The sequence below is a fragment of the Hippocampus guttulatus genome, chromosome 4 (genome assembly GCF_054856545.1).
Source record: "Hippocampus guttulatus isolate MCC_2025c chromosome 4, RoL_Hgut_1.0, whole genome shotgun sequence".
Lineage (NCBI taxonomy): Eukaryota > Metazoa > Chordata > Actinopteri > Syngnathiformes > Syngnathidae > Hippocampus > Hippocampus guttulatus.
The window spans coordinates 14,093,742-14,110,000 of NC_141264.1; the positions used below are offsets into that span (position 1 = coordinate 14,093,742).

General features: G+C 42.7%; 1 protein-coding gene across 5 annotated transcripts in view; it reads right to left on the bottom strand.

Moving 5' to 3' along the window:
- The window catches only part of magi2b (membrane associated guanylate kinase, WW and PDZ domain containing 2b), a 120,065-nt gene that overhangs the window by 11,997 nt on the left and 91,809 nt on the right, over positions 1–16,259 (bottom strand). For all 5 annotated transcript variants that reach the window (XM_086108726.1, XM_086108730.1, XM_086108729.1 and 2 more), the window contains exons 10-13: positions 14,393–14,922; positions 12,504–12,672; positions 2,874–2,905; positions 1,112–1,304 (exon numbers count right to left, since the gene is read on the bottom strand). In XM_086108726.1, the coding sequence (XP_085964852.1) occupies positions 1,112–1,304; positions 2,874–2,905; positions 12,504–12,672; positions 14,393–14,922 (924 nt within the window). The remainder of the gene's footprint in view (positions 1–1,111; positions 1,305–2,873; positions 2,906–12,503; positions 12,673–14,392; positions 14,923–16,259) is intronic.

Genomic DNA, 16,259 nt, shown 5'->3' on the forward strand with positions numbered 1-16,259 from the left:
AGAAGACATTTTCGCATCCAATTTCAAAGAACCCATGCAGAATATACAGAAACGTGCAGTCGTTGTGTAAGTTATGGTGATCTTGACACAACATGTAACTGTAGCTGTTGTGAAAGTAATTGCTGCATCTTATTTAAAACCCCCAATAGCTCTTGAGCACCCCCTGAAATGTCTTTTATCTTGTCCCACCCACTTATTTGTCAAATATAATAAATGCGTTTTGGAATCGGTTATTTTTCAGTATTATTTTGTTGATATGTCCTTCTTGTAATTGTTCTAACAATTTGATCATGAAAACTAAGGAACTAAAGTAAAAATGACAAAACAAACAGACAGAAAGTACAATGTGTATTTATAAAACTAAATTAAAATAACTACAGTATGATGATAACAAAAAATGCCATCAAGAGATAAAGAAAATAATTGAGCTACATAACTCACAAGAAATGGCATCAAGTTAATTGCTTTGACCTTCTGGAATATAACCAGAAAATAACAATAATCCATCCATCCATTTTCTGAACCGCTTTATCCTCACAAGGGTCGCGGGGGGTGCTGGAGCCTATCCCAGCTGTCTTCGGGCAGTAGGCGGGGGACACCCTGAACCGGTTGCCAGCCAATTGCAGGGCACACACAAACGAACAACCATTCGTGCTCACAATCACACCTAGAGACAATTTAAAGTGTTCAATCAGCCTGTTTTTGGAATGTGGGAGGAAAACGGAGAACCCGACGCAGGCACAGGGAGAACATGCAAACTCCATTCAGGAAGGCCGGAGCGTGGACCGAACCCACGACCTCTGACCTGTGAGGCGGACGTACCGCCCAAACATACTGATACGGTATAATTTTTTTCCCTTATTTTTTATTCTATAGATTGCTCTTGAACAGTTAGAATAGCAGCTGCCATGTAGTCTCGAGCAATAACGCTGTTTTACAACTCTGTAACTGTGACTCTGTAGCTGAAGTAATACTAAAATTACATCAGGATTCAAATAAAATGTAACTTTTGAAATTTAACTGTGCAGGATTTTACAAAACACGGAAGGCATAAATTCTGAAATGACTCAGCTATGTGCTTGACTGGACGCCTTGATGCAAACAAACTCACGTCGGCTCTCGTAGATAGCCCTGGACTTCTCATAAAGGTCATAGGGGTCGGGCTTGTTCAGGTCGAAGCCTTCGGTGGAGTCTGGTACAGATGTGCGGTGTTGGGGCTGGTTGGGGAAGGGGGTGCCTGGAGGCAGGACGGGACCTGACAGGTTGGCCTGGGGGCTTCCGTGAGGGTCCCACTGGTCAGGTAACTGCAAAGAAGAAATCCAACCATTCATTGCCCCTACCGCTTATTCACGGGCGAGCTGATACCGATCGCAGCTGTCACACAGCCTGAATTGGTTGCCAGTCAATCACAGGCAAAGAAAACGATGTTGAATTCAATATATACAAACTTTCATTATCTGTACTTTAGCACATAAACTTCCATTGAGGGATTTAGGAAGAACTACAGATGAATATTTTGCAATTTGCTGCTTATCATGTTTATGATCAACCAATTTACACCAATCAATTTTGCATTACAACCGCGATGATTATCTCAATAATTTAATGAGTCATAACCCGTGTTTGGCACAGTGCTTGCTTCGAGGTTTTTCTCATACAATCAGCATTAATAGCTTTTGTGGCCATTTTATTCGTTACACCCGCACATTCCAATAACATCCAATACAATAACAATTGTTTACAGCATAATTAATCAGTAGTCGTCAAATGCTGGTAGAAAAGTAAAAATGCTTAGTTTTGATTGACACCATCTGAGTGTATTTTTTTTCAGGGGCGGGGGGCAAACACCTGACAGCATTGGGTGACCATATCTATCATAACCGGACACACGGACAAGTCGCGAGGACCCGTGGCTGGAAATGAACAGGGAGTCAGCTATTTTGGGTCAACTCGAACTTTGACGAACGTCATATAGGTCATTTTTAATTCGCACCAATCAGAAGCAGCTACAGTATTTACCATGGGTGGGTGATTGCCAACCGCTTTTTTTTTTCCTATGACTTTTAATGGAGGCGGAGCAAAGCATTAAAGTCTAACATTCATATGAAAAAAAAAAAGTCCCCAACATCAGGTTCATCAATCAATAAAAGGACCCATGCTAAAAAATGAACCGTGAGTGGGCCGTTTTTTGGTTAAAAGCAGCCATTTTGAGTGAATTTCACAGCTCGTACGTTTACAAAACAGCCGACTGTCATTCAAGTGTGTCGGAACCTCCAGCCACCTCATAAGGTTGCAGGTGACTTTATGAAGTTTTCTTCACGTGGTGACAAACACGTTGATACAATCCTGAAGTCCACACGAGGACAAACAAGGACTTTAGGGATGATAAATGCTCTGTCTGCACCTGGCGAGTCAAATAAGTTCACATCAAGTTCGAAGCCAAGAATGTGAAGAAAAGAAAGCAAAGAAGCCAAGTCCAGACAGCTCGTCTGGATGATAGATGATTGCCACTCAAGGAATCATGTCACCCTTAAAGTACGGGTTTTATATTTAGCTTCACTCACTCGATTATGCCGCAAAGACAAACAGCCGCTTGGCCGGGCGAAGGATACGATAATGAATCGATTCAATACCCACAAAGAAGAGATTCATCACGGCGGGATATTCGGCGTTAGTGCTCTGAATGAGGGGTGATTGCAGAGGCTGGTGCAGTATGAAATCTGAAGCGTGTCGTGCAAATCGAAGATGCCTCCTCCTTTCATAACAGAGCAAAAACCTCAAACAACTCTGAGGCAGCACGGCTGTTTGTGCCTCTAACTTGTTTCAGTAATGCAAGGTGCCACATACAAATATCACGTAAACACGCGTCGTACCTGTTTGGAGGCCTTCCAAGGAGAGATGTGGCCTACGGGGGGAAGAGAGACAAACATATTAGAACACAGAAAAGTGAAGACAGTTCGGGTTGTCATTAAGACGGTCTCGACAGAAATGAAGCGAGATGAACGACATCCAAAAAGGTCTCTTTCTTTCAACATTTCTTTCAAGTACTGCTGAAAAATATCTCACAATCTGCGCGAGTGAGCGCTTCTCCTTTGCCGAGATAATCCCTACACGTGTGACATATCAAGGTGGCCGCAATAAAATATTTGAAAGAAATAGGCCTTTTGCGATATTGATAAAGGTTTGATCTTTGAGATTGGCGGCCATTTTTCTGAGGAGCAAAGAGTCAAATCAAAGAGTTGTTTCTAATTTTGCTCGGCATAGTAGAAAAACCAAATCAAAAATTGTGAGAATAAATGTGGAATTTCACAGGCAAAAAGTCACAACATGGAGGCAAAAAAATAAATAAATAAAAATCGAATAATGTAAATACCTATTTTAAATGACTCAGTTAAGTCATAAAACCAGGAGGAAAAAAAGAAGTCCGTTTATGAGATATAATAATTTAATGAGGAAAATTGCAATCTGAGATTTTCATTTTATTTTATGTGCATTAAGTTGCAATGTCACAAGAGAATTATTGATTTTGGGAAAAAAATAACACAAATTTAGTTTAAAAAAAAAGAATAGTTGTAATTTTCCCAGTCCTAACATTAATGAGAAACAAATATATTTAAGGAAAATATAGATGTAATTCCCCGAGGAAAATACATGCAAGTGACAATAAATCAAAATTTTAAGCGATTAATGTCTTCAGTTTTGGACTGATGTCCCAAAAAGGGATACCACTGGCAACATTAGGGAGCACCAAAACCTCTGGTTATGGCAGTGTTAAAGTTACAATCTTATAAGAAAGGTTTTCTGACAACAACATTTTTATTTTTTATGCACAGGAGTGTAAAATCGAACGCGTCTTGGCGGGGCTGTCCTAATATGTCGAGCAAAGTTGGATTTTCCATTCCTCTGTTTTGACTTTGTTTGTGAAAGGCTCCCTAATGTGCGCAGCTGTTGCATTTGTTCTCAACATAATTACATCATTAGCTGCGAGCTAAGGCACAGAACCCCCAACGCCCCCACTGTGCACATAACACACACACACACACACACATGCGCGCACACGCACACACAACCAGTTATCTGCGCGAGTGAGACTGCATTTCACGTGGCTGGAGGAAGAGGGGAGCACTCCAGTTCTCATCAGCACACCTCCCCTGCGACAGCTTACAATCAAAGGAGGCGAGCAGTAAGGCTGAGACCCCAATACATACATTGCACACACATGGGAGATGTGCTACATGCAATGCAGCTCTAGTATCAACATGTTTGTGAACTCGAACTGCGCAATCAGATATGCCAATCCCATTGCAAAAAGGATGGACCTGTTCATGGAATTTTGTTTTCCTGATAGAAAGGCCAACAAGAATGAAGTAACAATTTGGGAAAAAAGACAAAAGAAATAAAGGGGAGGGAGAGGGGGGGAAATCACTATGCTCCTTTGGCTAGGCACAGCTTCGCTTACAGTGAGCTGAAGAGTATGCGTTACACACCCCAGGCTAGCGGGTCCAAATTCATTCATGGCCTCGAGATCATTGCACGCATTGTCCCTCGGGGCAACATACCATATTTTTGTTCATGTTCAGCTGTCGAAACATGGTTTGGAAAACCTCGCGGAGCGCCGATGATGTGTGTGGCCCCGACAACTTTTGTGAAAGCATTGTCGTCTTTCATACACTGTCGCCCTCATCCAGCCATTGCGCGGTCACGCTCAGCATAATCACTGGACTAAAGTCTGACGTCCATATGTCTGTGGTAAAACTGCATTATTGTCTATCAGAGAACAAACATGTAACGCAGAATGCAGAATTCTGCTAAACACGAGCCTGCAATGTAGTGTCGGCTTGGAATAAAATAAAAATACCGGGGTGCCTCTTGTTATTGGTCCAGTTTTGTTGAAATCGGACAGATGAATGTGACATCATTGTTTTGCCCAACACCAGTTTGATGTTATCCTGCATGCAGAATATGTTTGGCCAGCTTTCCATGCATGTGATCATTCATAAAACCCAAACTGTGGATGATATGACAAAGTGTTCTTGTCTAGCCAAGGCGAACCTGGCAAGCAATGAGTTGTGAGGTTACAGGCGGGTAAATGCATGTGTGTGCGAATGTGCCGTCTTACGGCCACCCCCCTGAGTGAGTCGTCGTGTCACTCCAGCCACCCCACTGAAAAGGTTTTGGCTTCTCATAAGTCAAAGGCCTGCTACATGTGTCACTGTAAAGAGAGCTGACTGAGAGGAAGTGGCAAGGGGAAGCTTCTGTGGACGAAGCACCATCTTCTTGAGGGAATACGGGACCAGGAGGAAGCCTCAAAGGAACTGTAATAGCTCATTCGTAGAGAAAAATTTCTTAATGTGACAAGGAAGGAAATTAGCCGGCTCTACACGGCAATTGTCCACTCATATTAAAACGGAACGTCATCCTCGCTCGTGGCATTTAGGCCTCATTTAAATGCTAATCAAATTCATCAGCATATGCGCCGGATATGCGGCGCTGTCACGGGCGTGCGGCTGAATTGCAAATGAGCGCCTGGTGGAGAGCTTTTGACGCGTCAAACCCAACCCGCTGACTTCTGGACGGCGCTGGCTTCCCCGACCGCTTTGGCCCGTGCGGCTTGGTTTCCGGCCGCCACGATCCTCGCCCTCGTTTGGCGCCCGGGAGCGTCTGTCTCTCGCTTGCGGTTGGATCGGCTTCGAGCCGGAATGTCAGGGGACGGAGCTCAGCAGAAGTCTGGAAGAGCGCCCGCCACGAGGAAGCCAAAGCCTTTCCCGACAGACGCATGCGGCGCAGGTCTGACACCTCGTCTGTGTTCCACTAATGACCAGCGCTCTCACCTGAAATATTCTACATGATGGATGCCAAACGCCTTTTGGTTGTTTTGGTGTACCTAGAGGGCCATTATAATTGCGCCACATGCTATATGTTGCTATCCCGGGGTGAAATCAACTGCCAAGTTGATTTTGACTTTTTGATTTTTAAATTCAGTTACTTTCAATTCATTCTTGACCTGGTTCCCAGTTTTTTGTCATTTTTATTTTTGTGGGGAAAAAAAAACGTACTTATAGTTGCCTTCATTCAATTTAGTGTCAGTTTGCTTTGATAAACGATGTTTCAAAATGGTCACCGTAAGTAAATCTCAACAGCGAAAACAACACTTTGTAAATATATTTCATACAAAAACTTGTCAAATGTATTTATTTTGATTCTCTCGACTTTTATATTTGGTTTATAGACGACTGCCCATCTGTCCTAAGATTATCGTTGATTACATTGGCATTTCTCTTCAATTTAGGTTCACAAAAATCACCTCATTTTCATTATTTCTTTCGTATTCATTCACTTAACCTCCACCTGATAGGAAAGACAAACCATGTTGCGGTTTTCCAAAAAGTAAAGATTGAAGATTTAAAGGTCATGAATGCTGTTCCTGTTTACACCAAACAAGAGTTTGTTTTGCAGTCTGTTCCCTTAGAGTAGACAAACCGTGAACTTAAAACCAAGAAACATACAGTACGTAGCCATGATTTTTGCTGTTTAACACTGATGTGGTTTCACCGTTATTACCCACCCTCCCCGCGCCGCGAGGCCAATCCGAACTATGATGAAGCAAGCCATGAAAATGAGTTTGACACCGCTGCTTTCAAAGACCGTGTCCTGCTTTTCATCTCGAATAGAGCAGAGAGACACACATAGCGTCGAGTCACAACACTTCCTGGTGCGTCAGGCTGATAGTCCCCGTGGGCTTGTTCTCCTCACTTGTTTGATAGCGGCAAAACATTGGTAAGGCTAGAGGAGGAAATGGCCTCCTTGGGGGTTGGGAGGGGGGCAGGCGCATGTTGTTTTTCATGCACTCAAATACACTGAGCTAGAATGTCACTCAATAGAAAATGGACCTTAATCAAAAAGAAAACAATCCTGCTCTGGATCACAACCATACTGATCATCTATTTTAAAGCTCCAGTTGCGTGTTTTTGTTTGTTTGTTTTATTAAAGTCTGTCAGAGGTTTTCTCGGACAAAGTTAAAGAAATGACTCGGCACACAGGAAAATTGTCTTCAATATCGGCGGGAGCGGATCTCTGAGAGCGAACGATGGTTAGTTGCTCCGCGATCACACTCGAAGTCCCGCCGCCGCGAGTTCGACATTTTATTGTAACATATGCAAAGTACAAGAAAAACACTGCCCCCGATATTTGCATGCCGCACCCCCGGTCCGGCCCCTCGGTAGTGATTGGTTACCTGTTTTTCAAAATTGAACCACCAGTACATTGGCGCCTTTTCTGTCTGGTCTACATCGAATTAGCATGTTGTAGACTTTGCGGATGGCCAATGTCGCCTGGGCGCGACGGGTGTCCTCAACTCGTCTTTTATTGCTCAACCGCTGTTCTCGAATTATTCATTCCCCTTTTGTGACCGAGTTTCGCCCTCTCCCCCGTAATCGCCCACCTGCATTGACGTGCTAATTGTGGCCTTCAACAGCCCTCCGGCCAGGTAGCGCCTTTGTGCACAGGCATTTGGGGGGTTAGATGTGCCCAAATTAAATGAAACTTTAGACATGATCAATTTTGCTCATAGATTTCTCTATCAAAGTCCCTGTAAAATGAAAAGAAGTATGTCTTCTACATTTGACACGACACAGAAAAGAGTGTTAACAACCCTGTCAAAATGACATGGTTGAACAAAACTAAAAATCGTTTGAAAATTGTGAAAAATAAAGTTGTTTCCACTTTTGAACGCTGTCTGCTGAATGCACTGAAACCACGACCAAGACAAGCACATGGAAAATACTACAATCCCCCCAAACACACACACACACATACACATACATACCCTGCCCACCACCTTCCCCAGCTGCTCCCTTCAGGCCAGCACGACTGAACCATGTGCACCAAAACCATCAGACATTCAAACTGCTTTTTCTCTCTTGCCATTAAATTAAATCTCTTCCCTAAACAGTAACTCAAAGCTATAGTGGCTCTTTGTATTTTTGCACAGCCCTATGGAACAGTATTACAGTAATGATCATTGTAGCTTCAGCTCTCTGCATACTTGAACAATTGTCAACTACCTTAAGACTTTAAAACGTTTGCTTGAATTGATACTTTTTACTTTCAGGTACTTGATACAAGACTTCTCATTTGTCAAATGACAACAACATAAGGCTGGCATTATCAGCAAAACTGGCTGCATGGATGCATTGAGTGTTTAACATGTCTGCCTCATAGTTGTGAGGTTGGAGGTTCGATTCCTAGGCTCTGGCCTTCCTGTGTGGAGTTTGGGGGGTTTGTTTGAGCCGGCAGCAGTGGCAGTGCCTTACCACCAGGTGGCAGCTGGCGAGTCGTGCAGGTTCACCTCGACTGCTCGACTGCTCAACCCTCTGACACTCTCACACACATTTGACTCCGTGGTCCACACTCCACACAACATCGACATGATCACTTCAGTTACATTTGGCAACAGTTTGCTGACATCAGTCTAATATGCCGCTCGATAATCATGCCATGGATGCTCCAGGCTGCCTGTCTGTCAGCTCCGCACTGTGTTGGTTTTTGTCATTTGTGCAATGGAATCGGATTCATTTTACACTTAATTCACTTCATTAAATTTGCACAAGAGAGAGGAAGAGAGCAAGCGAGAGAGAACAAGAGAGAGAGAGAGCTTGCCTTCACTGCTAATTAAATACAAACACAAACGTCCTTATTGTTGTGCAATCATCTCGAATACAATGCAAATTAACTGGCACTTTGTCACGGGCAAAAACAACAGCTTCAAAACGTTAGGAATGAGCTGGAGAACATGAACGGAGGAATGGGAAAAGACCACACAATTGACTGTGTGAGTTCTGGTCTGATCTTGTGAGAGGCCGCCGGGCAACAAAATTCAGTTTTACCTCTCACTTCACTCAAATGAAAAGCTCTCACACCCTTCCAAAAGGCTCACAAATAGTACTGAAACTCTCTCACACAATATTGAAACTCGCTCAGAACAGTACTCTCAAACGTACTACTGATACATTCTCACTTGGGTGACTTAAACACTAAAGCACCCAATTGAAACAATCTCTCACTCACGACTGACACTTTCTCACTCACACAAAGTAAAAGTCCTCACACACACAAAAGAAATACTCTCTCAAACACTACTGACACACATGAGAAGCTCTCACACAACCTATTGAATTGTTCTTACACTAATGAAACACTCTCACATGCATAAATGTTCCCACAGTAACTACTGAAACGCTTTCTCACTCTCTCTCTCACACACACACACACACACGCACGCGCACGCACGCGCACAACTAAAACATTATGACACAACCTACTAAAATGGTCTCATTCACACCTGAAATAATCTCTCTCAAACATTAAGAGAAAACGCTGTGCTTAAAGTCGTTCGTGTATTCGTTCAATACTCTTGATCTGCAGTTTAAGGCCGATGTCTTACGAAGTTGGCCAAAAATGGCACGAGTAGTGGGGAAAAAAAAACAAACGTTACAAGACAGTCGTTCTACTCGTGTGTCGAATTTTCTTAGCAGTGAGGACAAAAAGCCTACTAGTGTGTACATGGACCTGAGGGGTATAGAAGTAATGCTCACGGGGCTTTCCTAAAGTGTTCGGTATGCTCACAGGTGGGTACTCTTACAGGAAAGAGCCTCACTCAATCTCTCTTCTGCTATTTCAGGACTCATTCCTGCATAGTCTTTGGCTTCACAGGCACGGACGGTAACACTGCCCTACATATGCAGGACATCAAAGGCACCCGAGAGCAGCTCATTATAATTCAAGTGACAGGTGACAAGGAACGACACCATCGTCTGAAATCTCTTGCAACAATGAAGAACAAAACCTGCCTTTAAGTGTCAAGTGGGTGCATTGGGGAATGTGTAGCGTCAGCAGGAATCATCAGGCACAACGACGCACATTAATTTGTTATCTGGCTCAGTACTCGTCATTTGATACATGAATGTTTACTTCCTTTGACACTCGTTCCACTGACGATGACAGAAGTCGTCATAAAAATATTGAATTTGGAGATAAAAAGGTCGTATTTTCTATAGAGTAAATCATAAACTGTAACTGCAAAAACACATTCAAAACATTTTGGGGCGGCGGGGATCTTGAACGTATTAATGGACTTTACATTCATTTCACTGGGGAAAGATGATTTGAGATACAAACGTTTTGACCTCCAAGCGTGGTCAAATTTATCTCACACCTCAAGGCACCATTCATTGCATTTGTAAATCAAGTTATGCGCTCAGTTATGGAACAAATTAAACTCAAGGTATTAGTACTACTGTAAAAGATTGTCGGAATGCAACAGCATTATGCCATGGCCAATGATTCTATTGAATGCAAAAAATGTGTGGAAATCTGCACTGTTTTAGTCTAAAATTTCTGTTAAAGTTTTTCTTTTTCAATGAATGTCACATTGCTTGTTTTCAAGTGAAAAAAATGGAAGGTCTGCTTCAATTCAATAACCTTAATCAAACTTTTGCAACATTGATGTCCTGTTTTATATTCTCCTCTACTTTGGTTCGGTTGTAGTCAAGGGTTTGCTGAATGCACTCAGGTGCATTGTTTTGCAAACATTGACTTTTTTTTTTAATGGGTTTTCCGTTGTGTAATTTAGAAACAATTTGAGTGAGGATAATAGAAAAACATTTTGTCCTTGTTTCAATACAATTTGTTTTCAGCACCGAGACAGAGAATTATACTCTCTCAAGTCTGACCTATCAATAGCGACCCCGTTTATACAGAATGACCAGGGAACTGTGTAGCTGTTCTTTCTTCATGTACTATGAGTATGTCATCCGAGCCAACGATGCCATTAAAGGGAACATGTCACGGACAATGCATTTCAGTTAAGTTACATCCAGTAATTAAAGGGCAAATAAAGCCTCATATTTCTTCTTGAAACGTGTAACAGTTTAAAAATTCTATTGATCATCAGAGCTCGACCCAGCAAAGATGTAAGTCCAAATTACTTTTTGTATCCTTTTTATACAAGTGATAATTTTCCTGCCAAGTCACAACATGCAGTAAAATGTATTTCAAGGCTTCTTGTGGCCTCATAGCTCCATCGTCTTTGTCCTTTTAATACCACACAAGCCTGCAGGTGCAAGAGTCCTCAGTCAGAGGTCACTTATGTGTCTAACGGGTGAAGACCAAAGAATGTTTTTTACTGCAGACCCTCAGGTTTTAGGATGACCTTTTTCTTTCTGGACTTTCACTTCAGCAGCACTTCTGAAAAGACTTCACACTATGCAGCCGGTAGCTTGACTTGCAACTACCTCAATGCAAGTTTTTTTGAGTTGTCTTGTTTTGTGTGTTGCTAGCCAAAATGCGGGTACTACGTGGGAGCGTCAGATAAGCCGCTATTCAGGTAAAGCAGGTGGGGGGAAATCACAGCAATTAAGGTATCGTAATTCAGTCAAAAACGCAAATAACAAAATGAGAACAAGTCACTCAAACATCTCATAAGAAAAATGAATTAAAATATCCTTCAATTTAAAGAAAAATGTGATGTGTGAGTTTCTATGATATCGTTATGTAAATTCAGGCATCAGGGGGTAATGCATTTGTCTAGAACAGTGGTGGGCAAACTCCAGCCCGCGGGCCGAACCCGGCCCGTTGGTCTTTTTAATCCGGCCCGCCGAAGGTTGGTCCACGATTAAGGTTCGATGTGAATGATTGCATTCATTTCAATTGGACTTGTAATGACAGGCATTTCACCGCCAGGTGGCGCATTGACTTGAGGTTGCAGAACACGGGGGGGGGGGCAATCTTTTCGACCACCTAGGACCTCTGTATCGCTCTACTTCTACTGGTCTGATCACAACCCATCTGCAGCGATGCACAGGCTAAAATAGGTCATCAACAACACTTTTGTCATTTAAAAAAAGTATATTAATACCGTACTTTCATGCTTTTGTTCTGTTGATGTTTGATATGGACTGTCAACAAATGCAGTTTTTTTTTTAATGTACCATAGCTCGTGCTGACCTGGCCCTTCTGTCAAATTTTAAAAGTCAATGCGGCCCCCGAGCCAAAAAGTTTGCCCACCCCTGGTCTAGAAACTGTCCCCCCTCGTCCCTCTGACTCTCTTCTCATGCTATGTATGGACTGCCACGTCTTCTTAATGTGCATGTGCAGACTTGATTTAGGAAGACCATTCAAATTTGTAGCTGCTGTCCAAATTTCTACCCCAAATAAAAGTCAATGTGGAAGATAATTTATCTGACCTGTAAAAAACAAAATCTAAAAATTAAACTACCAATTGAAATGGTATCTAATCAATAAAGGAAAACCAACTCTGGTGATTCAAGATCTGCTTCAAACATCACATCAGTCAAAATGTCTGTTTGCCAGATTTGTCATGCTACTAATTTAATGGCAAATAACCCACTAAATGCCTAGTGAGGCTAATGTCAGTACCTCACCTCCAGAATGTTTCTCACCGTATGTCACCGCTGTATACAATAGTTAGGAAGCATGCGTCTTACCTGTCGCTGCTCTCTGAATGAGCAACGTAGCTTCAGTTCCGATGGGGCACTCTTTGAGCATCTCCACCACACGTCCGTGTCCGGCCGCCGCCACCGGCTGTTGGTTGACCTCCAGGATAAGATCGCCCTCGATCAGGCCTGCTGCCGCCTGCGAGCCCGGATCCAGCACCTGCGAGCGCAGCTTCAAGTTAGCCTCTGGCTTTTCATGTCGAATTTTGGAGAGAAAGGGCCTTTTTCAACATAAAGTATTGTTTCACTTGTGAGTGCATAAAGCATGAATCAGGATGGCTTAGTCAGGCATTGGCAGGTGGTCTGTGAAGGTGCATGATGATTGTTTGGCCTAGTCAGTGCCATTTTACTTCCTGTTTTTGTTGTATGGGTGGTGTTTAGTTTACGCCATTCGTTTTTGCACTTCATTTTTTGGGGTGGATTTTATTTATTATTTTCAAATGTTAATCACTGTCTCACACTTTAACTCATTCAGTAGCAGCCAATTCTAGACCAAGTCTGAAAAGACGTTTAAAAACATCTTTGGGAGTGAATGAGTTAAAAACAACATATAAAACGAGTATGTTAGGTTCATTAAACACTCTAAATAAAAAGATGAGTTGTGAATGTGAGTGATGGTCTATATGTGCCCTGTGATTGGCTGGAGATCGGTCCAGGTTTTCAGCAGGGATAGACTCCAGCTCATCAAAACTAGTCCATTCTTTTTTTGAGAATACATTGAGCCTTTTTTTTTAAAAAAATCACAGATAAACAGCAAACTTGTCACGTGCTATAAATTATTTGAATATGCAGACTGGGATGAATGGAAAGCGGAGTGAGTTCAGTGCAATTAAATACGATTTGCTGGCTGACCTCATTTGGTTTGACTTATCTTTTGATAGCTTGCATAAACAAATTGAATTTTCAAAACCTGCTCTTTAAACATTGCTTTGGGTTTAGTGGTCAGCTACATTTGCTTAATTTCCCAGAAAGACCTACCGGTAATCTTTTGGTTTTACATTGTCAGAAAAATTCGCTTCAAATTACAACCTGAATTCTGATACTTCTTTCATGAAATTGGTCTGAATTATATCCCTTCGTCATTCTGCAGTGCATCCCTTGGCTACACTTCTTCTAGTACATGTACATTATACAGATGATAGATTTCTTTGTCCAATCAGATTTCAACATTTCTATACCATGTCAGTCTCATCTGCCCAGGGCCTTCAGAAACAGTCATGCTGGCTGAAGCAATTTTGACTTAAATCAGCAAGGAACTATTTCTTGAACCAATCAGATTTCAAAGACGAGCACTGGCTCTTGCTGACGTCAGCGTTTTTCTGTCGTCTGGTCAGAACAAAACTTCTCAGAGCCAACTCTGACTAGCAAATCTTATCTATAACATTTTGTCCACAATACATTTATTAATCAACACCTATGGTAATTATGTATTTTGTTGACATTTGTTTTAAGGTATTGTCATGTTATTAAATAAATATTGAATGTGAACCGTTCCAGATGATGTGTGTTGCACAGCTGTGTGCTGTTGTAATGTTTTTGTTTTCTATAATTGAGTGATCGCGGTGGTCTCAAGAGGTCGATGAAGTCGCCACTGATGAATATCCCTTTGAAAATACGGGGTGTTCCCAAAAATTTGACATAATTGACAGGCCAATTATTTGGTCACATTTTGTTGACTTTTTTTACACAATGTGTTTGGCAAGAAATTATCGACCGACTGGTTATGTGGCATGTTACAGGAGTAGCACATAGTGGACACTTATGAAATTGCCCGCGGATTAAATTTCTGACGTTGGCGCTAGATTTAATAGTTTTCAAGATCATTGGTTTGAAAATGATGTCAATTTTTTGAGGACATTGTGCATATTTCAACACCTGACCTGTTTGACTCGCTGGCCAGTAGGACTGTCTGCGATAGTGAACCCGAAGCCCTCCGCTCCTTTCACAATGGTAACAGTCAGCAACTCGGCCGCTTGGGCCGTCGCCCCAGCAACACCCTGCGTCCCCGAGGAGGCCATGGAAACGTTGTCCTCATGTGGCGTGAGCGCTGATGATGAGCCGGGCGTGGTGGGCGGCAGCGAGGAACCGTCCAGGTGGGTGTCCCCTGGATGGGATGTGCCGACTTGTGCCAGGGCCTGTGCGGGCAGCTGGGAGCTCAGCGACAGATACTCCAGGTAAGGATCGTAGCTGCTGCGACCGTTCACCACAAGCGGGCGGTGCTCCATCCCGATGGGCGTCATGGAGCTGCTGGCTGCCGCGTTGGGATCCTCAGGGTCAAAGGGCAGAGGGTAGCCTCGGCAAAGCACCAGGGTGACGCTCTGACCGATGGGAACCGACTGGAAAAGCTTGACAACGTCGGCATGTGTGGTGCCCAACACGCAGATGTCGTTCACGTAGACGATAACATCACCTGGAGGAAATGTGATCGACAAAACAATCGACGTTTTTTTTTTTGTGTTTTGACCATTTTCTGCTCATCAATGTTCAAAACAAGAGTACAATGGTACCTTGAGATACAAGTAACCCGATTTGAATGTTTTGTTATATTATATATATTATATATATTGTTATGCGGCCCGGTAGTCCAGTGGTTAGCACGTCGGCTTCACAGTGCAGAGGTACCGGGTTCGATTCCAGCTCCGGCCTCCCTGTGTGGAGTTTGCATGTTCTCCCCGGGCCTGCGTGGGTTTTCTCCGGGTGCTCCGGTTTCCTCCCACATTCCAAAAAACATGCATGTCAGGCTGATTGGACGCTCTAAATTGTCCCTAGGTGTGAGTGTGGGCGTGGATGGTTGTTCGTCTCTGTGTGCCGTGCGATTGGCTGGCAACTGATTCAGGGTGTCCCCCGCCTACTGCCCGGAGATGGCTGGGATAGGCTCCAGCACCCCCCGCGACCCTTGTGAGGATCAAGCGGTTCGGAAAATGGATATATATTGTTATATTTTTCTTATCTTATCTTATATGTGAGCTCTCATTTGGCCGATTCTTTGCTTTGACTTGCAAGCAAAAAGTTGAGAGATGAGCAATATATGGTGGCAGCGAACTCAACTCGCTTCACAACAAGAAGTCTGGCACAGAGTGATCAATTCCTGAAAAATGAGGCCTCGAGCTATTTATTGCCACTCCCACAAAGAGAATTTTACAAGTTGCGTATTTAAAACAACCAGGTCACTTTCAATGCCTTCTAGATTAATGCTAACGCACAATGCAAAAGGACCTAGATGTGCTAACACATAGCAACTTATAATGCTTTAAGCAACAGATCATCGAATAGAAATTGTGCAGCAACACAAACAATGCAATACTTTAAGACTAATATGACTGCAGCTTACTGAGGCACTTTTTTGGGAACCTCTTCTTTGTTCATGTTTGTATGACTATTATTGTTTAAACTGATGTTCAAGGCATGAACACCAGAGGCAGCACAAGAGCAAGAAATCATGTAAATGCATTTCTATTCACTCAAATATGATTTGAGATACACATCTGTTGAGTTACATTCATGGTCTTCTAAAAAAAAAATTAAACTTCTTAGTCAAGGCAATACTACAATAGCACTTTATTGCTAACAGTACAGTTTTTCTACGGCCAGTAGAGAGAGCTTCCACATCTTAAATTTAAATTGTGTCATTCATTTGCATTATTGGCATGCAGAAAGCCATAACATGCCTCTGTCTGGGACAAGAATATTATAGTGAATTTCTCCCTTGTTCACAAATCGAAACATGGTGAGTAAAATTTTCTAATG